Here is a 14,584-nt window from a genome sequence, read left to right as displayed (position 1 = left end):
CAGCTCTGCTGCCTGTACCTTTCCTGTGAAAAGACCAGAAGGCTCCCCCTCATCGCTGTGAGGATGGGGGCTTGGTAGATGCGAAAGGCACTCCTGTTCTAATAGAAATGTTTGGTAGCAAAAATGCTTTTCAAACGGCCGACCGTGAGAGACAGACTGAACACACTGTGCTCTGCCCACGTAATGGGCCTCTTTCAGTGTGGAGAGAGCGGGTCTCTGCACTGTCACTGAACCCTCCGGGGCATGGCTACGTGAAGAGAAGCAGCCTGGATAGCTCTTGTTTACAGTGTAGTAATTTTTGTACGAGAAATGATATGAATACATGTGTGTATAGCTCATGTTTTTTAAAGAAAACAATGGCAGAATAAACCAAAAGCGAACAAAGTGGTTTCATTTGGGGAAGGGAACAATGAAGAGGGGCCAGGCTAGAAGCTGGACTTCTCTTAATGTGCACTGTATTACATTTGACTTTGGAACACCATTAAGTGTTTTACATAATTATAAAACAAAACTAAATCTAAAAAAAAAAAAAAGCAGATCAGCTTCCCAAAAGAAACTTAAAAATAAAATAAATTAATATACCATATATTAAGTTGATGACATAGTCAGCCAAAGAAGAATTATTCCAAGTAACATTAAAATACAGTGTTTTGACGGGGCATCACTAGTGAGATATATCTTATCAGTATTCAGTAACTTTTTATTGCTATTAATAAAAATATTGATATTGCTTTTTTGAGAGTGTTATAGGTACAGAGTAGGATAAAGTAATTATACAATAATGTTAATATCATTACAACTACTATTAAAACACAAAAGAGAGATCAGTAAAAAATTTAAATGAAACACCATAATCAAATTGGAACTATCAGAACTAACTTGATTCTTTATAAAACAAACATGTTTTTAGCTTTCTGTAGAATAGGCCTAGTTAGTCTGTGCAGTAGAATGAGCAGAGAATCCTCAGATTGTGTTCTCTAAGTACTTTTCCACCAGAAGGGATAGGTTCTTAGCGAATTAGACAGCTTTTGGTTTGGGTGGGAAATGTGCATGGGAGAATCCAGGAACCCTCATGGCAGAGAGCCAGGGAATAGCCAAGGCTGCTAGTCGACAAAAGATCCAGGCGCCTCCTGGACAGCACACCCACTGCTGAATGTGGGCAGTGTGAGTATCCAAAGGAACACCGAGTGCAGTGGATTGAAACATATTAAATTTATTTTAGAAACCACGAGCTTAGTCCTAACCGGTTTGGCTCAGTGGATAGAGCATCGGCCTGCGGACTCAAGGATCCCAGGTTCGATTCAGGTCAAGGGCATGTACCTTAGTTGCAGGCACATCCCCAGAAAGGGGTGTGCAAGAGGCAGCTGATCGATATTTCTCTCTCATTGATGTTTCTAACTCTCTATCCCTCTCCCTTCCTTTCTGTAAAAAAAAAAAATCAATAAAATATATTTAAAAAACAAAAAAGAAACCACAAGCTTAAAATGATACTAAAAAACCTTAATTGTTTTTTGAAGGTTGCAAAACACCAACTCATTGTCTAAAATAAAAATTAAAGGGAAAGAATCAAACGTTTTCTTGCCTTTCATGTGTGCATCTCCAAAGAGGAAGAGTTCTTCCTATAAGAAGAGCAAAGGCATGAGGAACATGAGAATTGAAATCATCCGTTTGGCACACCTCCTGAAGTCATGGATCTAGACAGCAGGGATGAGGAAATGATAAAACTGTTGGGTGAAAGTTGAATGGAAAGGATTGGATTATGCTGTTAACACCTGAACTCACTGTACAGGAGTACCTCTTTGTTGTGGACTTCAGAGGCAGCCAGCTGCTTCAGGATGAAGCTGAACATCTTTTTCCCAGCACCTGGCTGACAGAGACTCATTGAAGTGGACGATGAACGCGAACTCAGAAAGAAGCGTATGGCCACAGAAGTTGCTGCTGACACTCTGGATGAAGATTGGAGGGCTGTGTGGTTTGAATTAGTGGTGGAAATGAAAAAACAAGGTTTCCCCACTAACCAGGTGTCTATTGGCCATGGCTGCTGGCTGCTGAACTGTTATAGATCAAGAACTGGAGAGAGAGAGAGAGAGCGCGAGCGCTAGCGCACAGATCTGTTTGGGTGTCAATCTGAGTTCTCAACCTGGTCATCATAAAATATGACCAAGAGAAATATTCCTGGAGAAAGATTTATTCTGGTTGTTCCGATACTGCTGTGCCTCGTCTTCTGAGGCCCAAAAGAGCTAGCAGAATCTGCAGACTTTTCAGTCTCTGAGGAAGATGACATCCACCAATATGTTGTGAGAAAGAAGATTAAAAATCTCAGACCAAAGCACCCGAGATTCAGTGTCCTGTTACTCCATGTGCCCTTCATCACAAACAATGTGCTAAGAAAAATAAGAAAGAGGCTGCAAAGTATGCTAAACTTCTGCCCGAAAGTGAAGGAGGTCAAAGGAAAACTCCAGGAACAGATTGCCAAGAGGCACGGACTGCCTTCTCTGAGAGCTTCTACCTCTAAGGCAGAGTCCAGACAAAAATGGGATTTTCTAAGAGTAATAAATAAGAACAAACTTTTTTAAAAAAGAGAAAACAAGGAAATTGTGTCCCTCTTGATCTAATAGGAAGTTCACAGAACAACTTACAAAGGAATCTTGCCCCCAAATTAAACCTGAATCCAATCAAACTTCTAAGTGCTAGTTACAGAAAATGTGGGGGATGGAAAAACAAATAACACCAGCAAAAAACAGTCATCCAAATCCATAATAATATTAGAATTCTCTACAACAGCTGATCTAACTTTTTTAAGAATAAAAGGCATGAAAGAAAAGTGGGGAGCACGGAAAGGGAGAGTTATTGATTAGAAGAGACTTAAGAACCCATGGAAAAAAATGCAGGCTGGACCTTGTTTGGACCCTGATTTAAACAAATCCTATATAATAAAAGAGTAATATGCAAATTGACCCTAACGGCACAATGACCAGAACGACTGCTCAACCAGTTTCTATGAGGCGCACTAACCACCTCTCGGTTCCTTCCCCCGGTCATCAGGCTCCCATCGCCCAATGATGAATGGGGAGCCAGGGTGGATGGCGGTAGGGGCCGGGCCAGCTGCGGGCAGCTGGGGAAGATGGCCCTGATTGCAGACTAGCCTTAGGGACTGTACCTGCACACGAATTTCATGTGCCGGGCCTCTAGTTATTTATCAAGAGACATTTTTGAGATAGATTTGCACATGGACAAGGCTGTTAGAAGATAATAAGGAAATACTAATTTTATTAGATAATGTCATTGTGGTTATATGCAAAAAAAACCTCACTATTAGTAGTTTTTATAGATAAAATAATATTTTGGATTTTCTTATATGCTACACACACACACACACAAAGTGATGGGAAATAGAATTGATTCAACAAATTTGAAATCATATTGAAAATTTTTGAAATTCAGTGATAGATGCCACAAATTTTATTATACTTGTTCTCCTTGCACTTCTGAATGCTTAAAAATTTTTCATAATAAAAAACGGTTATTAATAAGAGAGGTGGTGGAAGTCCTTTCAATTAAAATATGTACATTTTTAAGCATCTTCAAAGCAAAAAAGAAAGCTATATCGATATCTCTACACCCATTTTATTTCTGATATCTCTTCATAGACCAGTACACTTTGGGATACCTTACAGTCCTCCAAAGGTCATTGTTGCATCTATGTCTTGTATGTATTTATGGTTTAATTTTTTTGGATTAATATTTTGAAGATTTATTGCTACCTCAAACATTAAGAAGCCACCACATCATATCTTCTTGAAAATAGACAGCATGTATGCTAACTTCACAGTTCCTGTTATTTACGTAGTGTCTCCTCTCATGTTGACATGTAAGCGCTGAGAGGCTCAGAGGGAAGGGAAGTAGTGCTCACGACCTACTGCCAGTGAGGAAGAAAAGCATCTTGATTTTAAATCTTTTATTTTAAGGAAGAGGCATGGAAGAAGTCACAGACTGCTCCTGGGTACTATAAGTTTAGGAGACACATGTACGTTAGAGGAATAGATTACAAGTGAAATCTAGTGTAACCAACAGTAGTGATCTGTTGAGTGTGAGGCCCAGAACAAAGATGAGACAGTCTGTCTTCACGTGGTTTGCATTCTTTTGGGAAAGGTAGATTCAAAACACTGACTACACTCTATGTGGTTATTAAAAGAAGCATAAAATAATTTGGGAATATAAATGAAGAAGCAGTTGGTTCAGCCTAAGAAAGGGTAGAGCTCCAGAGAAGGGTGGTTTAAGAGGAGTGTGCACTGGTTCTGTAGTAAGGGGAGTAGCTTGATCAGACACGTATTTTGAAAGATGATGCTAGAGTAGTTGGAATGCTGAGAATAAGGGAAAACGGAGGCAGAGACGCCAGGCAGACACTCTTGCTGGTCTGACAGAAATGCGTGCAGTGGGGTGCCGGACACAGGATGCTGAGCGGGAGGGCAGCTCGGGGCACGTTTTCATTGCTCACCTTTTATTTTTTCCATTTTACATTTTTTACAGGTAGCCAAGGTGTTGTGGTGGTACTACTTTTCCAAATTAATAGAGTTCCTGGACACGATTTTCTTTGTTTTGCGGAAAAAAACCAGTCAAATTACTTTTCTTCATGTGTATCATCATGCCTCTATGTTTAACATCTGGTGGTGTGTTTTGAACTGGATACCTTGTGGGCAAAGTAAGTAATTTTGTTAACTTTTTCAGTTCTATGTAATGGATCTTACAAGGCCTCTGGTGTGTCTCTTATGTTAAGCATTGCATGCAGAAGATAAATAAAAATTTACAAAGTCCAAGTAGCATATCCAAGAGAACTTAGCTAAGAGGGGTTTGTGTAGCACCACTGTATCTTTAAATAGGATTGATGGCTTGCAGACCAGCCCTCTGGGCCCCAAACTCACACACAGAACAGAACGCAGCCCAAAGTGAACACTAGTAAGCACTGTAAACATATTGATTGAGTTAAGCCTCATAATAAATAGTGAGCTCCCTGTTTCCAACAAATAATCCCTCTGACATCTTCCCTCTCACAACTACATCTTTTCTTCCCTTAGTTGACCAACATAGAACTTGGTCATTTCCCCTTGGTGTCCTGAAACACCGTTCACCACGCTGGGGGCAGTGTAGGAGGATGCCGTGAAGATTGTGGCAGGACTGGGAGAGTTTCTGCACAGCCAGCACGGCAGATGTCCTAAAATCGGATTTTACAGTCCTTTTTTTTTTTTTTAAATATATATTTTATTGATTTTATACAGAGAGGAAGAGAGAGAGATAGAGAGTTAGAAACATCGATGAGAGAGAATCATCGATCAGCTACCTCTTGCACACCCCCTACTGGGGAAGTGCCCGCAACCAAGATACATGCCCTTGACCGGAATCGAACCCGGGACCCTTCAGTTCCCAAGCCAACGCTCTATCCATTGAGCCAAACCGGTTTTGGCGGATTTTACAGTCTTGTCCTTTAGTCCATGAGTTGGCCCATCTCCTTAGTCCCAGCCTTTCCTCATCCTGCTGGCTCTTCTTTCCCCCCCCCCCCCCCCCCCCCGACATTTGCTCCCCTTCCCCACCATCTCCTGGTTCTTAGGTTTCTTTCAAGTAGATTTTATTTACTTAATTATGAAGACCAACATATTTCCCTTGATTCTTGAGTAGCCTCTTCAGCCATGTCCTGAGGGCTCTCTTTCTTTTCTTTTTTATCCGTACCGGGGGATATTTTTTCCATTGATTTTTTTTTTTAAGAGAGAGGGAGGGAGGGAGGGGGGGGAGAGAGGGGGGAGGGATGGGAGAGGGGAGGAGGGAAGGGGGAGGGAAGGGGGAGGGGGAGGGGGATAGAGGGAGAGAGGGGAGAGGGGGGAGGGGAGGGGGAGGGAGGGAGGGCGGGAGGGGGGGGAGGGAGGGGAGAGGAAAGGGAATATCCATCTGTGTGAGACACATGGATTGGTTGCTCCCTCGCCTCCCACAAGTGCCCCTGACCAGGGCCAGGGACGGAGCCTCCAACCAAGGCGTGTGCCCTTGACCAGAAATCGAACCTGCTGACGTTTCAGTCCTAGGACCAAGCTGGCCAGGCCTGAAGGCTCTCTTTCTATAGCCAGAATGGCTCACCTAAGATTTAGCTAAAGCAGATACTTCTGTCATTGGCTTTAAGCTAACTTTTTTTCCCCTCCATGATTAGCTAACAGTAAAACCTTTCTCTTTAACAATAAAGCCTTTGCACAGCAAGAATTACTGGTTTGGTTTAGTCCTGTTAGGTGACTTGCTGAATCCTGGAGTGATGGCACAGTAATCAGGGAGTTTATGAGTGTGAACTGTTAGTGTCATATTGTTATTCACCTTCATGATGAGCAGGAAGGATCTCACTTGACAAAGAATGAACAATCTTACTTTCTAGAAGAGCAGTAATTCCTGTGTGTTACTTTCATAGGTTTCTTTGGACCCACTCTGAACAGTTTTATCCACATTCTTATGTACTCCTACTACGGACTGTCCGTGTTTCCGTCGATGCACAAGTATCTGTGGTGGAAGAAATACCTCACCCAGGCTCAGCTGGTATGTCCTCCCTCCCTTCAGCTCTTCTCCCGGTGAAGTTCCTAAATATCCACATGTGTTGGGAAAGGTCATAGCAAACCCAGACTTCCTAGATGTGACAAAAACGCCCATTTTCTCTAACGACACTATGATGAAGGAAATCTTGCATGCTAAAAACATCCTTTTTGTGTGTAACTAGCTTATTTCTTGTTTTGGAATATAGACAGCTCTTTTTAAATTAATGTCATTGTTAAATCATTTTAACTGCTACTTTTCCATGATAAAAGTAGTGAGTAATTAAGTGAGCAATTATAGTTGCATACTAATAAAATTTCTGGATAGGATAGCCTGCTTTAGCATTTTTTTGCTTTATTCTTATACAATTTAAGGAATCAAAGTAGTTGATCTCTAGATGTGCAGAACTTGGCAGTGGTCCCATGCTCGGCTGGTTCCCTCACGGGGTGCCCTTCCCGCCTGCCTTCCAGGTGCAGTTCGTGCTCACCATCACCCACACCTTGAGTGCCGTTGTGAAACCCTGCGGCTTCCCCTTCGGGTGTCTGATCTTCCAGTCTTCCTACATGCTCACCTTAGTCATCCTCTTCCTAAACTTCTACTTCCAGGTAAGTTACGTGTAAGCGTTCAGTGGTAAAACGTAAGAGACTGCGCTTCTCCATTACATATGTGTTTAGTTTTACTGATTAAATATCACAGTAGCACATGTTTGTTGATAAATTCAAATAACAGAGATGCACAAAATAAAAATGAAACCTTCATCCCTAACTCCTCTCTCAGCGAAGGAAGTCCTCCTCAGAGGATAACTTATCCAGTGTCAGTTGAGTGGGCATTCTGCTAGACAGTTTTCAATGTATACATATAGTTTTATTAAATAGTATGCATTTGTATCATACATTTGCACTTGTCTACCAAAGCTGAAGTCAAAAAGTTAAACATTGTGTACAGTAAGACGGATCCAGGAAATGTATGTGAATGAAGAAAAACATGGGCTACATGTACCCTGTTTCCCCGAAAATAAGACAGTGTCTTATATTAATTTTTTCTCCCAAAGTTGGGCTAGGTCTTATTTTCAGGGGATGTCTTATCTTCCCATGTGCTAGGTCTTATTTTCGGGGAAACACGGTATTTAATATTAAAAAATTATTTCCATACCAGCTACTGTGATGGTATAGACTCACTGTTTCCTTGGAAAACATTATTTTAAGGCAAATGAGTATGCAAAGGTCACATTGACTTTTTCTTGAGTGTCATTTTAGAGGGAGGGAGAGGAAAGAAGAGAGGGAGGGAGAGAGAGAGAGAGAGAAGCATTGATATAAAGCGAAACATCGATTGGTTGCTTTTGGGCACTTCCCAACCGGGACAGACCCGCAACCTATGTGACCTGACCAGGAATAGAACCGTCAACTTTACACAGAACTGTCACCTGGTGCACAGATGACGCTCCATCCAACTAAGCTACCCCTCCAGGACAGGTGTTATTTTCTTTTTAATTAACAATTTAAAGGGAGGAGAGCTTCAAAATGCAATTTCAAAGCAACTTTGTGATATCAGAACTGATAAAGTGGTAACCCGCACAGGCCTCAGGTGGTCGTAGGTTTATTTTATTTTTTAAATATATATTTTTTTATTTATTTTAGAGAGGAAGGGAAAGGGAGAGATAGAAGCATTAATGATGAGGAAAAAATCATTGATTGGCTGCCTCCTGCATGCCCCGTGCTGGGGATTGAGCTCACTATCCAGGCAAGTGCCCTGACCAGGAATCCAACTGTGACGGCCTGATTTATATGTCCACACTCAACCACTTAGACGCACTGGCTGAGCTGGTTTAGGTTTAAATTTCTCTCCTCTGTGGGCTGGAGAAATAGAAAACTTCATGAAGAAGAAAAAAAAGAGGATATTTATGTTCAAAATAGTACTTTTGAAAATGTATTCAGCTGTATTTTCTTCTTCTTTAGACATACAAGTGCTTTCTGATTTTTTAGTTTCCATTTGTTGAAAGTCAACCCGTAGTATTTTATACAAAGTACAACTGTGGGAACTGAACTTTGGACAGTTTTTCAGCTCTTTGTTTCTGAAAGTAGACTGGCTAGGCTTTGTCTGTTGTAAGAGATAAAAGTTTCCTTTGAGAATTTCTAAAGAAATAGCCATTGATAGAACCAAACAAAGCCATGGGGGTGGGGTGGAGTGGGGTGGGGTCGAGTTAGGTCGGATGGGGGGAGGGGTAAGGGGGCTGAATGTTGAAGGACAGCTAAGGGAGTCATTTTGGTGTTGAAACTTGAAGAGAAACACATAGCCCAGCAAGGATTGCCAATGGCACTCAGAGCTTTAACTACTTGATTCAATTGAATCTTAGTCTTTTAAAGTTGAGTATATTTTCTTAGTCTTAACCCTTAATACCATTGTTTTAAAAAATAAAAAAGATAAAAATGAGATGGGATTAGATATTTTGTCAGAAGAGCAAAGATATGCCAAAACCCAAATCAAGCAAAGCCCCAGGTACTAGTACAGCACATTTTCACTTGAATTGTATTTTTGTTTAATTATGTCCTTAAGTCCTGGGGATGTAATGTTGTGCATGGTGACTGTAGGTAATAATACTGTGTTTCATATTTGTAAGTTGCTAAGATAGTAGATCTTAAAAGCTCTCATCACAGGCCCTGGCCGGTGTTACTCAATGAGTCGGCCTGAGCACCAAAAGGTCTTGGGTTCAGTTCCTGGTCACAGGCACGTACCTCAGTTGCAGTTTCGATCAGGGTCTTGCAAGAGACAACTAGTCAATGTGTCTCTCTTATCTCTCTCTCTTTCTCCCTTCCTCCCTCTCCCTCCCTCTTTCCCCCCTTCTTTCCCCCGCTTCACCCTTCATCCCTCCCTTCCACTTTCTTTAAAAAGCAATGGAAAAAATATCCTCAGGTGAGGATCAAAAAAAGTATATGTTTTCATCACAAGAAAAAAGTTGTGTGGTGATAGATGTGAACTAGACTTATTGTGGCGATAATTTCACAATATAAACAAATATTAAATTAGGTAGCTCTATAAACTTAAGATAATGTATGTCAGTTATTCCTCAATTAAATATATATATGCTTTCCATGTAAGCAACTAATGCAGAATAAATTAAATGCTAATCCCATAATACATAAGTACTATGCTCATAAGGTGAAAGAAACAACCTTTCATTAGAATTCATACATATGTCCTGTTTTCACCCTATTTTTATTTTTAACCAAAAGCTTTTTAAAAAAATAATTGATAGCCTTATTTTTAGTAGTTTAGATTTACAGTACTGAGCAGGTAGTACAGAATTCCCATGTACCCCCTCACCCCATCAGTTCCTCCTATTCGCATTTAGTATTGTGTTGCATTTGTTACAATTGATAAGCCAATATCGACACATTACTAACTATAGTCCAGGGTTTACATTTCCCTCTTTGTGTTGTACATTCTATGGATTTTGACAAATGCATAAAGTCATTTCCTGCAGAACATAAGCCTCTGCTTTTCACAGCTTCACTCCAGTCCCCACATTTGTTCTGGGCCCTTTCCCACGGCTGCAGTGCCTTCACGTGCTGCTCCTGCTCCCAGGCGGGCTGTCTGGGCTGCCCGTGCCCCAGGGACGCGCAGCACTCCTGAGCTGTCACTGCCTTGTGTTCCTGCTACTGTAGATCCAGAAGCTTTAAAATTGTCACGTTAAAACAAGAATTCTTATTACTAGTACAAAGTCCAGTACCCAAGAAAATCATACTATTTTAGACTATCTGCCACTTTAGAGACGTCTTATTAAAGAATCCTTTTCTTTTTTCTCTTCAAAATGTACACATCCTACAGACATACCGAAAAAAGCCAATGAAGAAAGAGACGGAAGAGTTACCAGCAGGGAAAGAAGTTAAGAATGGTTTCTCCAAAGCCTACTTCACTGCAGCTAACGGGGTGCTGAACAAGAAGGCACAGTAATATTGAGCAGCAGGCAGCATATATAATGGCCTAACAGATTCGCTTGCTCTTGGGCAAGGACTGAATTGAAAGTTATATATGCTTTAGCATACACTAACTTCTTTGAGTTTATAAATCATTTGTACCAGAATGTATTAATATCTTGCTATGAGGTTAATCAGTTAATTGAGTGCTTCTGTCAGCATTGAGGTGAACTCTGCAGCCCTCCCACTGGTGCCTCTCCCCCACCCCACCCCCCCACACACACACCTGCCCCTCACAGGAGCTCTTCCCGCTGCCTCCTCACAGCCAGGGAGCAGGGCACTGTCTGTCACAGTAGGTCTTCAGATAAAAAGTTAACAATTTGTCCTCATGAAAATGTTTAAAAGAAAATGTTAGTTACCTCCCAGGTACAGGGTGTGTTCTAATCTACATGAAGCAATAATTGTCAGTGCATAAAGGAATTAGTCCCTCTGTTCCTTTAGGGATCAACCCCCAGAAGATGTTAAAAGAGGATTATAAATGGAGAAGCTAACAAAACTTTAAGCTGGATCTGTCAAATTCCCACAACTATTCCTAACTTTCAACACAGTAATATGGTGATGAAACCTGAGAAAAAATCCTCTGCCAAATCCTCGTAGCTCAGGGGCTTTGAATAGTTGTTCCTCAGTTTTAATTTGGTTTCCTTGATTATTCATGTCTACCTCTCATGCTAAGTTGCCTCGGTTAGGATACATACAGACACAGTGCTCAGAGTTCCAAAGCAGATCTAAACCTGGCAGCCTGTTGCTTTCTGAACAAGGACTCGCATCCAGTCTGCCCTTTTCCTTGGATACGCCTCTGGGACATTTATAAATCAGAACTCACAGAGCTTTGGGGGGGAAGAGACATTGAACCCTTTGTGAATATTGCTCCTTATTACCTGCTATCAGTCTTATGCCGGTTAAATTTTTGAAAAGGTAACTAAAAATTGGAGGATGATAGAAAGATTTCAACACTGAGCCATGGACTGGTAAAGAGCCAGGCCAAAAAGTGCCGATTTGGCAAACTCAGCCCTCCTTTCCTGGTTCTGTCATACAATCTGGACCAAGAATCCGGCACAAAAGCACAGAAGTCATCACTGGACAGTTCCATCCTGCTCCACGTGCGGGACAGGTGCTCACTGTCACGTTGTACCAAGAGCGGAAGCAGGATGTTTTCTGAAGACCTGATGAAGATTCATACCCTGTGAAGTGTTGTTATCCCCTGCACCTTCTTTTTGAGATGTTTTAGGTCATAACGTTGACATCCAATGCTTAAGTGCCAGGAAGGCATTGTCTCCATTGCCCCAGCGCGCTCCAGTCTGTCTGGGAGTGCCTGGCTGCCCTCTTTGGCCTTTTTTTTTCTTTTTTTTCTTTTTTTCTTTTTTTTCCTGAGCTCTAGTTTTTAAATTATTTTTCCTGTTTAAAAAATGAAAACACAACTTTTGTACTGACACTGTACCCTGACATCGTACTGACTTTTTTATCTTCTCTTTCATGTAAACTACCCATTTAGGATTCCGGCCCATGGTGGTCAGGGACTGAGCTAGACTAGTGTCCCTGGGAAAGGTTGGACCTAACATTCCCTTCTCTACTTGTTGACCCATTTCTGTTGAACAGACATCTCTGGCTGATGCCCACCTGTCTTGGGTTTATTTCTCTAAGTAGTTTTCTAATAATGACTTGCTCCAGGGTGCTTACTCCCCCTCCCATCACAGTATAACTGTGTGTTAAAGACTGTTCTCTCCCAGAAACTCATTTTAAAACAAGGGCTAACTTCGAGTATGACTGTCACTGCTCCTCTCTGACCAGCCCAAGTTGGACCAAGGAGAAAGCCCTTGTGCAACTGGACTCAAGTTGTTTTAGGTCTCAGACGTGGCTAAAATCTGTTCTCAAAGTAGTTCCAGGTAAAGATGAGATCCCAAGAGAAGGCAGACATGCTGGTCGTTCACTCATTCAGCTTATTATTCTACCATAGCTGCAGTTCTGGGTGCTCTTCCCCGCAGAGCAAGGAGGCAGCTCTGTGACACAGCCAAGGCGCTCTCTGGGCAGAGCGCAGGACCCTCTCAGATCAAAGGGAGAGCTTGAGTAGTTGACCCTTTCAAGCTCAGTTTAGTTGAGGTTTCAGGATGCTTATTCCCCATTGGTCTTTAGTCCTAGAAAAGCTTGATAAAAACTTGTAGCCTTAAACCACTCAAGGGCCAGTTAAATTATACAGAGTTATGAATTCTTAGCCACAAAAATTGAGTCATTGTGTTGCAACTTTAAAAAAACACAATGTTTATTTTTAATGTGATTTTCCTAAACACAAAACTATTTTTAAAAATCTATGTAATCTGTTTAAAAAGATGGAAAACTGTTTTTTCCTAAATGAATTTCCTTTTCTAGGAATGAAAACACTTATAAGCATATCTGCTAATTTACCCAATTTTTAAACTAACAGAATAAAACATTTACTTAATGGAATTAAAAGTGTAAATTTTCTATCCTTCAAAATTATATATTGTGTTACTTGTCATATTGGGGGTAAAGCCTCCCACTCCCATGGGAAAGGCATTGCTTATTTTTATTTTAAGGCAGAATGGCCTACACTGCGATGGGCAGAGCAGCACCTTGTAAGGACCATCTGGTACTCTGATATTTCCATGTCATTTCATGATGTTTTGGGGGGCTTCCTTATTTGAGAAATAAGACTCTTTTGTTTATAATCTCTCTGTTGTTTTCTTTTAAAGGTACTTATATCGTAAGAACATAGTATCATGATTGGGGTGTGCAGGGAGGCAGGAGAAGCCATTTTTCTTTGTAGATAGATAAAAAGCATTCTGTATGATTGTTGTATAATAAATTGATTTTTACACTAAAGTAAGCATATTGTGATTTTTCTTACCTGGTTAAAATGTGTGTTTGCATGGGATTCCAAATGACCTATTATTCAGGATTTTCTAAACAATAAAGTAATATTTTAGCAATTCATTTTAGGCATTTAATTTCTCTTTCATTTCAGTAAGCAGTGAGCTTTTCTTTATGTGACATTACTGCCTTTATATAGTATTCATATATCCAGTTAAACTATTTCAGAAACTAGTCATTCACAAGAAAAATCTAAAGCCAGTTAGATAAAGCAGAGGATATAAAGGTATAACAAACATCCCACTATGCAGAATAACCTGGAAGGAGCGCTGGGGGTTAAGGAGACTATATTAGGCACAGACAGCACTGTCTGATGCTGGATCCCGGGGCTGGAGCCTAGTCAGGCAGCTCAGGAGTGGGCATGAGCTGAGACTTGACCATGGTGGAGCTTGGGAGAGACTGAAGTCAAGGTTGTGGACAGGATCACAGATTGGCAGTGTCAATGCAGAGAGAAGAGTTTTCAATGTGATATTAAGGAGAACAAGACACGCGTCCAAAAATAGCTATAAAAGATGTGTTCAAAGTCTGCTTATGAAGCTGGTTAAATTCCTGGAGTGTAGCTGGGGTGGGCAGGATATGTTAAGGAAAGGCAGGCGGGAAGAGAGAGTGGATGATGGCACCAAAGAGAGAAACTTCATGCTAACAATCTGAATGGCAGCTAGGGTATGGGAGTCAAAGAGTGGACATTTTCGCCGAAACTGGTTTGGCTCAAAGGATAGAGTGTCGGCCTGCGGACTGGAAAGTCCCGGTTTCGATTCCGGTCAAGAGCATGTACATTGGTTGCGGGCACATGCCTGGTAAGGGGTGTGCAGGAGGCAGCTGGTCGATGATTCTCTCTCATTGATGTTTCTAGCTATCTCCCCCTCTCCCTTCCTCTCTGTGAAAAATCAATAAAATAAAATAAAAAATAAAAATAAAGAGTGGACATTTTCTTTTTTTTTTAAATACATTTTGTTGATTTTTTACAGAGAGGAAGGGAGAGAGATAGAGAGAAACATCGATGAGAGAGAAACATCGACCAGCTGCCTCTTGCACACTCCCTACCGGGGATGTACCCACAACCAATGTACATGCCCTTGACAGGAATCGAACCTGGGACCTTTCAGTCCACAGACCCATGCTCTATCCACTGAGCCAAACCGGTTTCGGCAAGAGTGGACATT

At 41.2% G+C, this 14,584-nt stretch overlaps 1 protein-coding gene across 2 annotated transcripts in view; it reads left to right on the top strand.

The window, feature by feature from the left end:
- Positions 1–12,853, top strand: part of ELOVL2 (ELOVL fatty acid elongase 2) — a 64,672-nt gene extending 51,819 nt beyond the window's left edge. For both annotated transcript variants that reach the window (XM_036446103.2, XM_045584263.1), the window contains exons 5-8: positions 4,531–4,702; positions 6,443–6,567; positions 7,032–7,166; positions 10,387–12,853. In XM_036446103.2, coding sequence (XP_036301996.1) covers positions 4,531–4,702; positions 6,443–6,567; positions 7,032–7,166; positions 10,387–10,512 — 558 coding nt within the window. In that variant the 3' untranslated portion in view covers positions 10,513–12,853. The remainder of the gene's footprint in view (positions 1–4,530; positions 4,703–6,442; positions 6,568–7,031; positions 7,167–10,386) is intronic.
- The last annotated feature ends 1,731 nt before the right edge of the window (positions 12,854–14,584 follow it).

This window comes from Pipistrellus kuhlii, unplaced genomic scaffold (assembly GCF_014108245.1).
Source record: "Pipistrellus kuhlii isolate mPipKuh1 unplaced genomic scaffold, mPipKuh1.p scaffold_m20_p_2, whole genome shotgun sequence".
Lineage (NCBI taxonomy): Eukaryota > Metazoa > Chordata > Mammalia > Chiroptera > Vespertilionidae > Pipistrellus > Pipistrellus kuhlii.
The sequence above is the reverse complement of the archived record's forward strand: the minus strand, read 5'-3'. Positions and strand labels throughout refer to the sequence as shown.